General features: G+C 46.1%; 2 protein-coding genes across 2 annotated transcripts; one reads left to right on the plus strand and one right to left on the minus strand.

The window, feature by feature from the left end:
* Window positions 1-4,773: 4,773 nt before the first annotated feature.
* On the plus strand, window positions 4,774-8,293 carry slc46a1 (solute carrier family 46 member 1). The gene is made up of 6 exons (XM_035534247.1): window positions 4,774-5,245; window positions 5,531-5,922; window positions 6,093-6,553; window positions 7,214-7,297; window positions 7,457-7,613; window positions 7,768-8,293. Exons 1-6 carry the CDS (start codon window positions 4,985-4,987, stop codon window positions 7,820-7,822), a joined length of 1,410 nt encoding a protein of 469 aa, XP_035390140.1. The 5' UTR covers window positions 4,774-4,984; the 3' UTR covers window positions 7,823-8,293.
* A 136-nt stretch (window positions 8,294-8,429) lies between these two features.
* sarm1 (sterile alpha and TIR motif containing 1) lies at window positions 8,430-16,521 on the minus strand. The gene is made up of 9 exons (XM_027029050.2): window positions 16,060-16,521; window positions 15,384-15,889; window positions 14,696-15,314; window positions 13,586-13,798; window positions 13,079-13,170; window positions 11,257-11,583; window positions 10,817-11,006; window positions 10,539-10,660; window positions 8,430-10,315 (listed from the first exon to the last, which is right to left on the minus strand). Exons 2-9 carry the CDS (start codon window positions 15,836-15,838, stop codon window positions 10,183-10,185), a joined length of 2,151 nt encoding a protein of 716 aa, XP_026884851.2. The 5' UTR covers window positions 15,839-15,889; window positions 16,060-16,521; the 3' UTR covers window positions 8,430-10,182.
* Between the last annotated feature and the right edge of the window lie 1,471 nt (window positions 16,522-17,992).

Below are 17,992 nucleotides of genomic sequence, written 5' to 3' on the forward strand. Positions count from 1 at the left end.
CTCTCTCTCTCTCTCTCTCTCTCTCTCTCTCTCTCTCTCTCTCTCTCTCTCTCGTCAGTATGGCTTTATTGCCATGACTGTACCAAAGCACTGAAAATGCAAAAATGCTTAACTTTCACACAATAATAATAATTAATAATAATAATCATAATAACAGGTAACAGTTTTAATGACATCTAACAAGCCACTAAGAGATTAACAAGAAATTATAACTAGTTAATATGTAAACATATTTGCAATAAGGACTGTGTTTGTGTGTTATGGTGTTGGGGGTCCTGTGGTGTTGGGGGTGTGTTATGGTGTTGGAAGTGTGTTATGGTGTTGGGGGTCCTGTGGTGTTAGAGGTGTGTTGTGGTGTTTGGGGTGTGTTATGGTGCTGTGGATCCTGTGGTGATGGAGGTGTGTTATGGTGTTGGGGGTCCTGTGGTGTTAGAGGTGTGTTGTGGTGTTGGGGGTATGTTATGGTGCTGTGGATCCTGTGGTGTTGGAAGTGTGTTATGGTGTTGGGGTCCTGTGGCTTTGGAGGTGTGTTATGGTGTTGGGGTCCTGTGGTGTTGGAAGTGTGTTATGGTGTTGGGGGTCCTGTGGTTTTGGAGGTGTGTTATGGTGTTGTGAGTTCTGTGCTGTTGGGGATACATTATGGCTGTGGTTTAGCATATACTGCTCAAATATGTTAATATAGACCAAAATCTGACATTTTTATCTAGTATTTGATCACTTCCTTAGTGCAGATCTCTCTGTAGGCTACCTGTACAGTTGTGAACGTAACCAGTATATGAAGTACTGACCACCGATATAATATTCTATCACCCGGAGAGATTTTGGAGAAAATGTACCAAACTGATAACCACATTCAAAGGACTTCCACTGTTAGTGCATCAAAGCAATGGGCACCATGATAGGCCGCAGTTTCTGTGCTAAGTATCAGCCCCATGGCAGTTAGACCAAACTGACAGCGTGTCCGCAAAAGCAGAGTATAAGAAAAATACCTACACAGGAAAAGAAATGGTGAATGAGCCCAGGATTGCTTGATTCAGTGAACATGGTGTCAGCAGGGTGTGAGCTGTACCTCTGACATGGAGGCCCCACGGAATGTCCCATTACTGAGCTCCGTATTTCAGCACTTCATCATTACCACACCTCTTATGTTTATTTAACACGCGGGCAGCACACTGCTGCTTACATGTGAAGAATGACTTTGACCTCAGGGTTTGTCATTAAGGTTCAGCCTGTCGTCACCTGTGTGCTAAACCTGGTTTAATATGGAATAATACTTTTAGGACTATATCCAGGAGATCAACAGAAAATACCTATAGAAAAAGATACAGATCTCTGGAGTTGCAGCTAATCACCCCTGGGGCTTCTGAACCTGTAAATGATCTGTGTCTGAGTGAGGCTATAGGTAACTGTCAGTGACTGCAGTTATTTCTGATGTACAGAAAAAGGTCCAGGAACATGCACTGCTTGTACCATCGCTGGAACGCAGACTGAAACATGTCAGCACTTTGCAAAGCCTGCAGAAGAAAATAAGGCAGCCATCAAAACTATGACACAAAACAGAAGAACAAAAAGAAATATCATTATCACAGTTGCCATTAAACACATATGAAAACTACATATATTACATATATAATGTTCTTATACACTGCCTGGCCAAAAAAAGGTCACACACTAATATTTCGTTGGACAACCTTTAGCTTTGATTAAGGCACACATTCGCTGTGGCATTGTTTCCACAAGCTTCTGCAATGTCACAACATTTATTTCTGTCCAGAGTTGCATTAATCTTTCCCCAAGATCTTGTATTGATTATGGGAGATTTGGACCACTGCGCAAAGTCTTCTCCAGCACATCCCGATTCTCAATGGGATCAGGTCTGGACTCTGTGGTGGCCAATCCATGTGTGAAAATGATATCTCATGCTCCCTGAACCACTCTTTCACAATTTGAGCCCCATGAATGCTGGAATTGTCATCTTGGAATATGTCTGTGCCATCAGAGAAGAAAAATCCATTGATGGAATAATCTGGTCGTTCAGTATATTCAGGTAGTCAGCTGACCTCATTCTTTGGGCACATAACGTTGCTGAACCTAGACCTGACTAACTGTAGCAACCCCAGATCATAGCACTGCCCCCACAGGCTTGTATGGTAGGCACTAGGCATGATGGGTGCATCACTTCAGCCGCATCTCTTCTTACCCTGATGCGCCCATCACTCTGGAACAGGGTAAATCTGGACTCATCAGACCACATGACCTTCTTCCATTGCTCCAGAGTCCAATCTTTATGCTCCCTAGCAAATTGAAGCCGTTTTTGCCGGTTAGCCTCACTGGCAAGTGGTTTTCTTAAGGCTGCACAGCTGTTTAGTCCCAATCCCTTGAGTTCCCTTCGCATTGTGTGTGTGGAAATGCTCTTACTTTCACTATTAAACATATCCCTGAGTTCTACTATTGTTTTTCTATGATTTGATTTCACCACACGTTTAAGTGATCACTGATCACGATTATTCAAGATTTTTCTCTGACCACATTCCTTCCTCGAAGATGATGTTTCCCCACTGGCCTTCCACTTTTTAATAATGCGTTGGACAGTTCTTAACCTGATTTTAGGATTGATGCATGCCAATAATTTAACCCTTCTTAAACAGATTAACATCTTTTCCACGACCACAGGATGTGTCTTTCGGCATGGTTGTTTACTCACTGCATCAGTTAGGGTTAAATAACTTGTTGCCAGCTGAAACATAATCACCCATGCAGTAATTATCCAGTGGGAGGCTCTTACCTATTTGCTTAGTTAAATCCAGGTGGTGACCTTTTTTTTTGGCTAGGCAGTATATATAATATATATTATCGTAGCAGAAGTTAAATGCCTGAAAGAGTCTGTTTTACAAAAGGAGCACCAGAAGGTAAGAAAAATCTTTAAATCAGTTAATTAAAAAACATGAAGCACACATATACAAACAGAACTGAATTAAATTTACACATAGTTTTAGACAATAAAGCAAAGCAATACACACTGTGCACAAATAAAAAGACATAGAAGCAGAAAAACAAACCCTTTTTTCTTGTTTTTACCAAGCACAAGTGTAATACTAATGAACGCAAACTTTTTGTAAACCATTTGGCCCCAATCACACCCATATGTACTTTAGGGGATTATTGTTGTTCTAACAAGTGCCTCGCAGTGCCAGCCGGCAGCCACCAGGGGGAAGCCGGGGGCCCCACCCTATGTAACAGTTTTGCAAACGTCTCTTGGGGAAGGTTCTGTGTATGCTGGTACTTGGTAGTCTGAGTACAAGAGTTACACTTTGTTTTCCTGTCTGTTCTAAGAGGGTTCATCTTTTCTGGGGAAGGGTTCCCCTCTTTATCAGTAATTTACCTGAGAGTTGTTTGTCTAACACATACACTTCATTTGTAGTGTTATGATCGGGCCAGCCAAGTCTAGTGAACCTCAGTCCATCTGGTTTTCTGCTTTAGATAGAGCTGGGGTTTTCCTCACCCATAAACCCATCAGGTTGAGGCAAAGTTCCCCCTCACCTTCACAGTAGTGTAGCAGGTAGGGCTGTGGGCTTTGTCCCCCACGTATGCTGTCCCAGCTGCCAGATTTCCTTCGAAGTTGTCCTCATTCTTTCTCCGGTCCACGTCCTTGTACCACATCATCTGCATTTGGGTCCGTCTAAGGAGGTCCTACCATCCTAGAGTGTCCACCAGGGGGCACCAGACGTTCACAAATAGATAACTACTTGTCCACAGACACATACATATGTACAGCGTTTTTCTAGTAAATGCTTGTGTTTCTTGCCATCAAACAAGCAATTAAAATACTAACCACAAGTCACGGGTAATTACAATGATATTTAAAAAAAATTGTACATAATTATATTACATTAAGAATTATCATTGCAATTTAGATAAATGAATTCTGTAATTTCAGTGACATTACTGGATCATTTCAGTTATAATTACTCCGCACACACTACACGTGTCCTGTATAAATCACAACAGTCACACACTACACGTGTCTTGTATAAATCACAACAGTCACACACACTACACATGTCCTGTATAAATCACAACAGTCACACACACTACACATGTCCTGTATAAATCACAACAGTCACGCTACATGTGTCCTGTATAAATCACAACAGTCACACGCATGCGTGTCCTGTAGAAATCACAACCGTAGTGTTTCACACCCACAGAAGTGTTTCTTCGCTGCTTGGTCTGCCCTTGGCAGGGTATAACCACATAAACACTATCATAGATAATCCAAAATAAATAGCTAAAAATAAATACTGGTAAATCGTTTTAAGATTGATTATAGGGAATAATCGATCACTACAGTGAGCCATGTAATCATCATTTAACAATATTAGACAGATTTCATGTTTTCCAGCAGAACAAATAAACGTTTTTTCGGAGGGTAAACATTAGCGTAGCTTTTTTTTAATGATTTCCTGAATGTAAGATCTTCTGATGCCGTTATAAGCTCAGTTAAGCCCTAAACAGGTTACTAAATGCGCTGTAACACTACCAACATTCCCAAAGATGAAACATTGCATTTCAGATCACATTATAGTATTTAGTACAGAGAAGCCTGTCTTTCACTGGATTCAGTTGTTTGACATTAAGTACAACTATTATTTGTTTAGTTTGTTTTATATATATATATATATATATATATATATATATATATATATATATATATATATATATTATCCGACCATGTTCGGACATAAAACAATTATTTATTTTATTTTATTTTTTTAATTAAAAGTCACATGACGAACTGTCGCTCGCGGTGGACTGCGGAGTTTGCGCAAAGCGAAGCAAGCGGGAGCCTTTTCACGTGACCTGACAAAGTCCGCGTGCCAACCCCCAACTCCGCACGCGGGGCTGCTCCTCTCACGCTCGTCTCGTTTTAAGGGCTTTGAGGGTCCGGCAATGCTCGCGCCAGACGTGGCCTGACCCGTGCGCCATGGAGGAAGACTCGGACACGAGACCGATCGTGTCCGTCGCCGCCGCCGCCGCGCGCCGCCGCTGCAGAGCCCCGCCGTTCTCGTGCGCGTGTCCGGTTACCGTGGAGCCCGTGCTCTTCCTGTGCACGTTCGCGTTGGCCCTGCAGGGGCCCCTCGCCACGCAGTACCTGTGGGAGCGGCTCCGCGAGGACCTGCGCTACAACGGGACCAAAGGAGGAGGATGTGGCAACCCGGCCGGGCCCGCCGACCCGCTGCAGAAGGTATACGTGCGCGCCCTGGCTGCGCGGCACTTACGCAGCCTCTGCGCAGACGCGCAAGAGTGCTTACAGCGCTGCAGAGTTTTCCTCTAGCGCTTTGAAGACACGTTTTGTCTGTTGATGTCTCCAGAGCATGCTTAATCGTTCATCTTTAGTATTTTTGTTTTTCCACCACAGAAAATCCCAACTGAACGTGAAAAAATAAACAAGACTTGATCTTGAATTAAAGAAAAATGTCCTGAGAAAAGTGACTGTTATCAGTGACGTTCTGTTTTCTCCCTCGTCCAGGAGGTGGAGATTCTCACGGCCCACTGGAACCTGTACATCGGTTTGGGAGGTTTCCTGGTGGGCCTCTTTGTCGTGATCCTCCTCGGCTCCTGGAGCGACCGAGCGGGTCGCCGCGTGGTCCTCATCCTGCCTAGTCTGGGCCTGGCCGTCCAGGCTGCGGTGTACCTGACCGTTATGTACCTGAAGCTTCCTGTGGCCTGGTTCCTTGTGGGGAGGATCTGTAGCGGCCTGACCGGGGACTTCAATGCCATCCTGGCAGGCTGCTTCGCCTACGTGGCAGACACCAGCAACACGGGCTCCCGGACCTTCCGCGTGGCCGTACTGGAAGCGTGCATTGGTCTTGCCGGCATGTTCGCCAGCATTATCGGGGGCGAGTGGCAGCGAACACAAGGGTACTGTGTTTTTATTGTTATTTTTTTATTGTTCAAGGTAATTACAGATCACTATAAAATTCTCATTGACCATGAATTGAATTCTAAGACTCATCACAAAAAAAAGCAAAAACCACAAGCAGAAGTCTGTCACCCATCCAGTGTCTGGTTCTTTCTTCCCGTGGATCCAGGTACATCAACCCTTTCTGGCTTGTGCTGGCCACCAATCTGGCCGCAGCCCTGTACGCGTACCTGTTCGTCCCCGAATCGATGACTCCTCAGCCTGAGGCGAAGCTCTTCTCCTGCCAGCACCACCGAGCTGTCTACACCCTCTTCACCTCCGGGGGTCAGGGGACCCAGAGGACCGCCCTGTGGCTCTACACGCTCTGCTTCTTCCTGGTGGTCACCGTGCACTTTGGATCACGTGATCTGTACGTGCTGTACGAGCTCAGCTCCCCTCTGTGCTGGACCTCGCAGCTGATTGGTTATGGCTCCGCCGCCCAGCACCTATCGTACCTGAGCAGTCTCCTGGGCTTGAGGGTACTGCAGCGATGTCTGGAGGACTCCTGGGTGGCCATGGTGGCTCTGGTCTCCAACATTGCCAGCCTGGTGATGTTTTCACTGGCGAACACTACGGCACTTGTGTTCGCGGGTAACACTTCCTCAAAGCCGGCATTCCATTTGAATTTGTTTATTTTAATAATGTTTGATGTGTTATGTTGGGTTTGAACAGGCAGCGGAGGTGCTACATGTGCATAGTTAGGACTTGCTTAATTAAATCGTTCTTAAGGAATTAACAGATTATCACAAAACAGGAAATGACAGATTAACATAAAGATGGAAGTGATGGATTAACACAGAGCAGAAGCTCTTGAAGTATTACCTTTCCTAAGAACTTGTTTGCAGGTGCACTGGACCCAGGATTATGCTGTGGCAATTAAACACCATCCGTTATCTCTCCGTTATCTCAGCTCAGAAGGGACTGCATGTCCTCAATTTGTTTGTTTATGGGAGCCACAACTGTTTCACCAGCACAGCAGGGAAAGGACTTGAATCATGCCAGAGATTATGTAATCTATCAGAGACTAAATTGTAGTAAAATCCAGCCCACGATATAATGCACAAATTCTGGGGGAGTACACAATTACTGCATAGTGGTTTGTAGAAAAGACTAAAGAGTAAAGGAGAAATAATCCAAATTATTCTCTGCATATTTCTATGCGTCATCGACTGAGATCAGGTCACATGCACTCCGAGTGGGAAAAATCCATCTGTCAAGGTGAACATAAGTTGTTTCCATGTGTGTGTCCAGGATACGGCCTTGGCTTCCTGCTCATGGCGTCCACCCCTGTCCTCAGGTCCAAACTATCCAAACTAGTCGACCCGTCAGAGCAAGGTGAGACTTCGTTAAAACTAGAATCAGACCAGTGCAAACAGCCCAGTTAAAACTAGAATCAGACCAGAGTGTCATGTAAACAGAAAGGAGAACAGAAGTAGCTGAGAGATTGTGTTGGTTTCCTGTTGTGATTGTGTGTGTGTGTGTGATTTCTCCCAGGCGCTCTCTTCGCGTCCGTGGCGTGTGTGGAGGGCCTCTGCTCGCTGGTGGCCAGCGGGGTGTTTAACTCACTCTACCCTGCCACCTTACATGTGATGAAGGGCTTCCCCTTTCTCTTTGGTGCCATCCTCCTCCTCATCCCTGCCGGAATCATCGGGTGAGCTCAAATGACCCTACATGGACGGGCAGATGAACTGAAGTGGCTGTGTTTCAGTGATGTGTATGAGCAGGTGGCGTGGTCATGACCGCCATGCCTGCACCACCTCACCTGGCCAGTGTAACCACATGTTTGTACTGTTTCATCTCTGCAGTGGTTTGGGCTGCAAAGAGCAGCAGGCGAGGACCAGAGGAACCGTGGTGAACTGATTACTGCCACACACACACACACACACACACACACACACACACACACGGCAGGCTGTTTGTGTAGCAATAACACAGCTGACACTGGTGGGCAGTGAAGGAGTTGTACTGCTGCTGGCCATTTGAAAATCAACCACCCAGAGTTACCCGTGGATACCTTGATTACCATGGTTACCATGACATAAAGGTGCCTAGGAGTGGTTGTAGTAATTGCTTTTAATTTTCATTTTGATATTCAAATAACTTTTACAAATACAATGTAGGTCTTGACATATATATACATACATACTAGTGAGTACCAGTGTTATAGATAAATCATGGGATAAAAGCAAATGATAATTGCACTGTTTCAGATATCCTACTCCGTCTGAGCCAACAAGTTCTGCAGTCAGTGCAGGTATCATTTCCAGTACCTGTGTACAGTTATTCTGTTAAACTCAGGTTACGGTAAAAGCACCTTCCCATGCCCTCTCCTGACCCCTGTCTGAGTCCATGCCAGGTGCTGTCTGGCTGCAGGGCGGACATGCACTAGGCTGTGAACAGCAAGTGCAACCTCACCCATCTCAGAGGACACAGTCTGCAGTGTTGGAATGTTTGGGTTTTGTTTTTATTTGTTTAGTTTTACATACTGAGGGAAGATGACTGAGAATCTAAAACCAATCTATAGAATGAACTGAAAGGAAGAGAAATACCTAAAATTCCAGTTCTGGGATACTGCAAACCAGGATAATTTGGGAATATTTATGGGATACGTTTATACTCTCCCATCCCGAGATACAGCAACAGTGTTAACAATTAAGTTAATAGTGAAATGGAATATCAGTCTTTTACAATCAGTCTAAAAAAAGCCAGGCCTCGTGTTTCTGTAGTGATCAGAATGGAATGATTAGTTACTGTTCTGTCTGAGGGTCGTCTCCCTGTGCGTACGGTGGACACAGGTCTCCTCAAAAATGGAAGATGTGTATCCACGTAACACTTTTAATTGTATGTCACAGAAATACTTCAGGAATTTAAGGGTTGTGAACGGCACTAACAGGGAGTGTATCCCTCGTCTAAAGCTCCGGGGAACTCCGTCTACAGGGCTGCTGTGATTATTTTAGCATTTTTTGACCTATGTGTACAAGAAGTGAAAGTGCACCTGTCAGCTATGCAGCGAGTTCACTGTGTGCCTTAAATTTTCTCAGCTCACCCTGGCATGAACTGTACTGCTAAACTTAATTAAATAAAGGGATATTTGCAAAAAGAATGTTTATTGCCATTCATTTCCAAACAGAAAAATTAATGATATTGTACAGTATTTGTTACATGGGCTCTTGGCCTGCACCGTTTTGTCAGGCTGCGCCAAACAAACTTCAAAAATGCATTTTACACATTAAGGCAACATGAGTAGACTGAGCAGAGGGAAAAGCTACGCACAGCGTCCAGGGTGCGGAGGACGTTGATGCTGGGAGTGTTCTGTTGTTAAGATTACATATGTACTTTGCTCAAAGGTGATGAATTACCCTTTTGGTAGATGAGAGCTCTCACGAAAGGGTGTGTGTGAGCTAGTGTTTACCAATACTGCATGTCTGAAAAGTGAGTTTCTTGAAGTTTCAGATATACCTGATGCAGGTAAACATCAGTGAAGTAAAGTGAAGTAAAGACACGTCGTGTGTAACTTCCTGTGGAGGAGTTTCTGTGGAATTACCTCAACCTTCTGTTCTCTTTATCTTCTACAGAGGAGCCACAGTGTAAAATCATAAAAGTGTATATGGAACTTCATGCATTTGGTAGCGTTTAAACTTCTTGTGTTCCTGCCTGTAAAAGGCTAAAAGTAGGTGACACTGCTAAAGTTATTTCCCAATTTGAGATTATAGCATTATTGCACTAATAATCCAAAAGTCTTCTACGCATGTCAGTTTCCACAATACCTAGAAATTGGCCATTTAGCAGTAATGCCCTTTGACAGCATATTCACAACACAGAGCTGTTTGGCTAAAGAAGTCAATAACCAAACCACAAACTCATATGCTACTATCACCAACATGAAGAAGGCATCATGAACAGACATGCACACTTTAGACTGAACATTAAATAATATCACATGATATAACAGGAAAAGGAAATATTAAATGCAAGGGACTCACATATATGTTATCACTTCCTGGGTTACATTTATGTTCCTGAGGGACAGGAAGTGATGTTCATGCATCACGGTGAAGTGACATAGTGGATACATATGAATGACCAAAACATTAGCAGGATCACGGCCTGTATCTCACTGTTAGTACCAGGTCCCAAGAGGTCCATACTCTCCATACCTGCATGTTCACACATACATAACAGACCTGCAGTAGCTGAGGGGCTCTGTGAGTGCGCGATGGTTAGTTCGCAGACGGAACGCTGGGCTGCAGGCCATGGGGAGGCTTGGCACCATCGGGCTGTTCGCGCTGGCCATTTAATTCAAGGAAGCTGAGAAGCTTGTCTATGCTGGCTTCCTGGTACTCGTGGGACCACCTGTAGCCATGGAGAGTTCGGCAGGATGTTACAGACGAGCTTACTCACGCGGCGCACCACAGCAAACGTATCTGTCATTATCCGAAGAATGGTGTGTGGTAGCTATTATAAATTACCGGGTAAGAGGTATTTGGGCCTGTGAGAAAGACAAAATCCCAAATATTTGCTGCACTTAGCTGCTAACGGTAGTTAATATTCGTACGGTCTGTGAATGCTAACTCACTTGACGCCGTTAAATGTAAGAATGGCACGCATGTCCTCGGGCAGGGAGGTGGGTTCAGGCCAGAGGAAGTTATCGATGACAGGGACGATGTTCTTCTTCCCGTTGAGAGCGGTGACAATCTCCTGCAGGTCACACACATGAGCAAAGCTAGGTTTCACCAGGCATCGGCTTAAAGGCGCTCCCTGATCTAAGCACAGCGCTGTGCATTGATTGACAGGCACCGTGCATGCTCTGTTGTTAAGGCAGGACAACGAGGAGGGAACGCGTCCCCGTCTGACCTTGTGCACCCAATCCTTCATGGCTGTGTCGTCCATGCACTTGTCCAGCGCGCTGGCGGACAGTACCAGGATGAAGTTCCGCGCGCGCTGCACGCTGGAGATCAGCTTCTCCTCAAACTTTCCCGCCTCCAGCTTCTCCACGTCGATGAACACGCTGAACCCTCGAACCTGAAGGTGCACCTTCAGCAGGCTGCCGAGAAAGAGCATCGGGGGCAACATTTTTCGTGTCACATCAACGGAAAATCCTATTTTCGCCTGCCTGCCAGGTCTCACACATTGTGGTCTCACACATCACCAGATAATTATAATCTCTACCAGCCTCAACTATTATCCTTTAACTTCCATACTGCTCGGTTATGAGGTTTGACTATCAGAAAAATAAACTCACAGCCGAGTTCGCGTGTGTGTGGTGTGTGAGGGCCGCAGGTGTTGGGTCCGACCTGGCCAGCTGAGACCCGGTACTGCGTCGGTAGCTGATGAACACATCAGGGCCCACAGGCTGAGAGTCGGTGAGGCAGGGCCGGGCCGGCCGCCGGGCCGCCGCCAGGATCTGGGCACGGTGAATGCCGTTCTCCACGCGGCAGTCGCACTGCAGCTGCTGGTCTGTTATCTGGAGGATGTTGTTTCGGTCCATGCCGGACTGCACCATGCTGTACGTGTACTGGCGGAAACGAGGGTCCACATCGGCTAGCCAGTCTGCCAGGTTGTTGGGGTCACACATAGAGTAGTTGGCATAGGTCTTCAGAACCCGCAGGTCTCGCAGAAACCTGGATCAGGGACAACATTCAGGGACCAGACACATATTTCTACATTTACATTCTTCTACAGGGGAAATTACACATTTATCTGTGTAACAGCACGTCTGCTCTTTGGGAACGACATTTAAGGATAGGCTATTTAAGACTAGGTTGAAAACCTATCAGGCATTTTATTAAATACCTCTCATCTTGGGTAAAGGTGTAGCTGTGCGGTTTATGGGCATTGCGAGTTATGGTAAACGGGGATGTTGTGATGCTGTCACTTCACCTCTTTTTTCTCACTCAGGTTTGCTGGCTGTGGAGTGCTGATGTCCCAGGGTGCCTCATGTCTGTTTCCTTCGGGCTCTATCGTTTTAGCCATGCTGTCATAGTAAGATCTGAGTCCCCCCCTTCCATATCATGTACCTGTTATACCCTTATTCTGCACACTGTAGTTTTTGACTAGGACTAATTTGTCCTCTCTTTCTGCCAAGCTACTCCCACCGCCAAGTCTCATCCCACTTCAGATGTGGCTCCTCCCACCCTCCTGCTGTGGCTCCTCCCACCCTCCATATTTTGACTCTGACTTGCAGAATTTCCGCACCCTCAACGGCACTCTTATGGTCATCTCAGTTTGCTCATTCTTATACTAGTATGAGCAGATACAACTTGGTTTAATTGCTGTTAGCACTGTTAGTATGGCCTTCTGTTTCCTGTGTTTGTGAATCTACATTACATATAAGCAAGCTATTCAGTATCAACCAGAAGCGGACGGGTTGCCATGCAAGTCTGGGCCCATGCCCATGCTTTCTCAGTTCTGCCTCACTGAGGTTTTCCTTGCTACTGTGGCCTCTGTCTTGCACATTAGGAATTTGGGGGGAGTTAGGGATTAACATGCACATCTACATTAGGGATTAAGGGAGTTAGGGATTAACATTCACATCTACATTAGGGATTAAGGGAGTTAGAGATTAACATGCACATCTACATTAGGGATTAAGGGAGTTAGGGATTAACATGCACATTTACATTAGGGATTTGGGGGGAGTTGGATTAACATGCACATCTACATTTGGGATTTGGGGGGAGTTAGGGATTAACATGAACATCTACATTAGGGATTAAGGGAGGTAAGGATTAACATGCACATCTACATTAGGGATTTAGGGAGTTAGGGATTAATATTCACATCTACATCAGGGATTAAGGGAGTTAGGGAATAACATTCACATCTACATTAGGGATTAACATGCACATCTACATTAGAGATTTGGGGGAGTGTAGGATTAACATTCACATTCTACATTCTACATCTGATTCTGTACAGCTACTTTGCTATACAAAAAAAAATGCTATACAAATTAAATTGAATTGGATTATCCAAGAAGCAGCAGGTAACTGTAACAGACGGCATGGTCTGAAAAGAAAGTCAATTAGGGACTACAGGCAAGATATCAGAGAGCTTCTGTACAGAACTGAAAGATCTAGAGATGTTTACGTAGTGAAATGAGGTAAGTGCACCAACCTTTTGCGGGTGAGGCCAGACGTCATGCCCAGGTCATTTGCCAGGTCCTCCTCTGTGATATTGAGTAGTAGGTCTCCATCCACCAGGTGGTCCTGGCACCCACACACACACACACACACCAGTCAGCCAGTGTGATTGCTGTCATCACTACAGCCTCACTGAAACGCCAGCTTTCGATAGTAGTGCCTACATGACAGGCTTAGTATTGATCAAAGGTTAGCATTACATTGTTACTGGATGGGATGTTTATAGTAAATACTAATCTGAGTATTAATCTGTGCACGGGGTGTCCAATCATATCCACATATCCAAATCGCCTTGATATCTGAAAGTTCATTAAAACCCAATCAAGAACCGATACTGAGGACTGAGACGCTTTAACGTACGGACCAAGGCCGTTATGGTGAAAAGGAACATATACACAGAGGCCCTGCATGGGTTCTCCACCCAGACCACACCTGTGCTACACCTGTGCTACAAAGCAGCCTCCATCTGCCATGCTCAAACCTGAAAGCGGTTGCTAAAAGCACTGAAGCCAATCTGCTGCAGCCAGCGCTGGACCTCCCCGGTCTTCCAGTTGGGGACGGAGGACAGAATGCGGCTGGGGACGTCCTCGCCCATCATCCCCAGGGCCCTTTTGGCTAGAGAAAGGGTGGTGGCATTGCTGGAGTACATGACAATTCTCTTCAGACTCTGCACTGCCCCGATCTCCTGAAATATCTGAAGAGAAGTGAAGGTCACTGGTCAGTTTCTGAACGCAGGACCACCGCCTACCACGTCCAGGTTGCACGGTGGGCAGTTCTCGGACATACGACCATAGTGTGCTGGTGTGAGTTGTGCTGGCATGAATGTATCAAGCTCAGCAGAAAAAAAAAGTATACAAAAGGCCAATAGTGATCGTTTGGCCAAAAAGTGATAATTGATGCTGAGCTACAGCCTCAGACTCCACAACATTTAAAAAATATCTCTAATAAAGTAGGTAGTGACCTTGTAGTATTAGCATCCAAGCCAATACGCATACTGTTATAGTGATATACACATGTAAGCACACGTACATGCATAATATAGCAACATCCTTTAAAATAAATAATAGCTACTGTGACATCAATACACATTCATCCAGCACCACACACACATCCAGACTCAGACTCACCGCACACACATCTAGACTCACTCACCACACACATCTAGACTCAGACTCACCGCACACACATCTAGACTCAGACTCACCGCACACACATCTAGACTCAGACTCACCGCACACACACACATCTAGACTCAGACTCACCGCACACACACACATCTAGACTCAGACTCACCGCACACACACACACATTTAGACTCAGACTCACCGCGCACACACACACACACACATTTAGACTCAGACTCACCGCACACACACACATTTAGACTCACTCACCGCACACACACACATCTAGACTCAGACTCACCGCACACACACATCTAGACTCAGACTCACCGCACACACACATCTAGACTCAGACTCACCTCGCACACATCTAGACTCAGACTCACCACGCACACATCTAGACTCAGACTCACCACGCACACATCTAGACTCAGACTCACCACGCACACATCTAGACTCAGACTCACCTTGGTATTGCGCTGCCGGTACTTGATACTGGTCTCCACGCACAGGTAGAAGGCTGCGATGCACTTGCCCTCGAGGCGCATGCCGTCCAGCAGGGGGAGCAGGTGCTGCAGGTCAGCGGCGGTGCGGCCCTGCACGCTGTCGGCGCTATCCTGCAGGCTGCGAGCAAACTCATCAGGGTCCAGCGAGGCGATGAAGGGCTCCACCAGCTCCAGCGTGCCCGAGCACACCACCTCGTCCTCCAGCTCCCGGTTGGCAGCCAGCACGGCCACGGCCAGGCAGGCGTAGAAGCGGATCAGCTCGTCCTCCTTGGAGAAGGCGAGCGGGAAGAGCCACTCGGCCGCCCGCTTCTCGATCATGAGCCGCTGGCAGCGGTGCCCACCGTGCATGGCGCAGTTCGCCAGGGCCACGGCGCAGTGCCGCAGGACGGTGGGGTCCGTCCCGCGGCACCAGAACAGCAGCGCGTCCAGGGCGCCGTTGCAGATGAGCTGCGCCGACGTCTCCTCCGTGTGCTTGAACATGTGCTCCAGGATCCCCGAGACACTGCGCGCCAGCTGAGCGTCGTACTGCTCGCGGGTCAGGTTCAGAATCACACCAAGGCCCATGCGTGCCACGTAGTCCCTGTGGGAGTGCCAAGGTCAACGCGAGGTCATGCTGTAGCGCCAAAACGCGCTCTGCGTGCGGGCTTACCTGTTTTCCGAGATGAGGATCTGCTCGAGCAGCTTGGCCGACTCGTACGTGATTTCCACAGCAGGTGTCTGCAGCAGCGGCAGCAGCAGCTCCAGACCCCCATCCAGACGTATCCTGTTACAGATCTCCTCTGCTACTTGGCGGCCGACTGCAGGCAAAACCCAGGCTTCCTCCACAAGCTGGAAAGTCTCCGCGATGGCCCGGCGAGTCTCGTCCAAGTCTCCGGTGTCCCTGGCAGACCTGAGGGTACTCATTGCGGACCGCAGTGCAGGAAGCGATCCGTCCAAAACGGCTTGAACGCCGGCATTAACACCTGGAGAAACTGCTCTGGGATCAGAGCCTGCTCTCCGGTTCTGAATCCGACTGACATATTCAGGAACCGTAAGCCTGTCTGAACTGAACATTGAGAAGTACTGACAGATCTTGCTAAGGCAAACGACGGGAGACAGGAACATCTAACAGACGCTTCTCATAGTCCTGGCACCAGCCCTGAGAAAACACTCGGCCTGAAAATAAATTGTGCAACAAATTAGCATCGGTGCTATGGGGACCCGCGGTGCATTCGGACAAACTGCAAACTCATAGGTTTGAGTAGGTGTGTCGACCAGCGCTTTCCGTGCAGGCTCGGTAACAATGACCCACACGGACAACCATTTACTGACGGACGACTACTTACTGACGGGGCCCTGCTGATTCCTCGGAGGCCTATTGAGTCAGATCGTATCCGGTATTACCAGGCGAAGAGGTTAACAAAAACATATGCAGCACCATGGAGAATAAGACACAAAGAAGTATATCATAAATAAAGACAGACAAGAACACGCAACAACTGCCTTATATAGCGACGGAGGCTTGACGCTGTTTGTGCACACAAACACAGATGTCGTCTGTGATCTGCCTGCAAAGTCAGCTCCTTGGCACCGGTTTGGCTCCGCACCGACGGTGTCCTCGTTTGTCGATCAGTGTTTACACCGAAAATGAAGTCAGCGGTCCCCGTGCGCATCCTAAAGCTCACAGCATCCGCGCGAGGACCGCCCAGGGCTCGAGAACAAGGGCATCACCACGCAGAGACAAAGCCGCAGAGAAACGCCCGGAATCGCCCCCTGCTGGACGAGAAGGGTCACTGCGCACCGCAGACGCTGGTCAACTGCAGCTAAAGAAACTAAACACTGAACTAGAGTCGGTTGCCCTTTAATTCATCACACAATCTCCTCAACCAGCTACAAAGCTTTATTTTATTTATTTAATATATATTTACATTTTTAGACGGGTCTTTCTAAAATTAGACTTGTCAGTATAACAAATCTGTTTAACACATAGTCAGTGATTGTAAAGATACTATTTCCATTTAAACTCCCGCAGAAAGAGAAAAGCATATTACAAACGAGTCCGTGCAAACAAAAGAAGGGTGACACGCGAGTCCGCTCGTGCGCCGAGCTCCGTGCACCCGGTTCGGATCCGCTCTACCGGATATGAGGCTCGAGCTGGCCGTGTTTGCAGCGCTGCGAGTTGCTGCGCGCGTCTCTTCCAGATGGATTTATATTCAGATTTGTCTGTTTATATGGTGCTATGGATTTATATTCAGGTTTGTCTGTTTATATGGTGTAATTTATATTTAGGTTTGTCTGTTTAAATATTCAGATTTATATTCAGGTTTGTCTGTTTATATGGTGTAATGGATTTATATTCAGGTTTGTCTGTTTATATGGTGTGGTGGATTTATATTCAGGTTTGTCTGTTTATATGGTGTAATGGATTTATATTCAGGTTTGTCTGTTTATATGGTGTAATGGATTTATATTCAGGTTTGTCTGTTTATATGGTGTGGTGGATTTATATTCAGGTTTGTCTGTTTATATGGTGTGGTGGATATATATTCAGGTTTGTCTGTTTATATGGTGTAATGGATTTATATTCAGGTTTGTCTGTTTATGTGGTGTAATGGATTTATATTCAGGTTTGTCTGTTTATATGGTGTTATGGATTTATATTCAGATTTGTCTGTTTATATGGTGTAATGGATTTATATTCAGGTTTGTCTGTTTATATGGTGTGGTGGATTTATATTCAGGTTTGTCTGTTTATATGGTGTGGTGGATTTATATTCAGGTTTGTCTGTTTATATGGTGTGGTGGATTTATATTCAGTTTTGTCTGTTTATATTGTGTGGTGGATTTATATTCAGGTTTGTCTGTTTATATGGTGTGGTGGATTTATATTCAGGTTTGTCTGTTTATATGGTGTAATGGATTTATATTCAGATTTGTCTGTTTATATGGTGTAATGGATTTATATTCAGATTTGTCTGTTTATATGGTGTAATGGATTTATATTTCCATGTTCTGTTTAACAGAGTCTTGCATGGAGTGCCGTGCGAATGGCTTGGATGCAGCCAAAGTGTGTCAGTGCGTCTCGATGAGCCTGTGCTACCAGAGCTGTGTTACGAGTAAGAGTGAAATAATTAGTCACCTTTACTTCTTTGTCTCTGCTTTAATGAGCGGCCAGTTACAATTTAGTTGAAACAAAGATTCGCGAGGATAAACCACCTCGAACATTTGGGGATTTAAAGGTCCCATAGACGCAGCATTTACCGCAGAGAAACGACGTGT

The sequence above is a fragment of the Electrophorus electricus genome, chromosome 15 (assembly GCF_013358815.1).
Source record: "Electrophorus electricus isolate fEleEle1 chromosome 15, fEleEle1.pri, whole genome shotgun sequence".
NCBI classification, from domain to species: Eukaryota; Metazoa; Chordata; class Actinopteri; order Gymnotiformes; family Gymnotidae; genus Electrophorus; species Electrophorus electricus.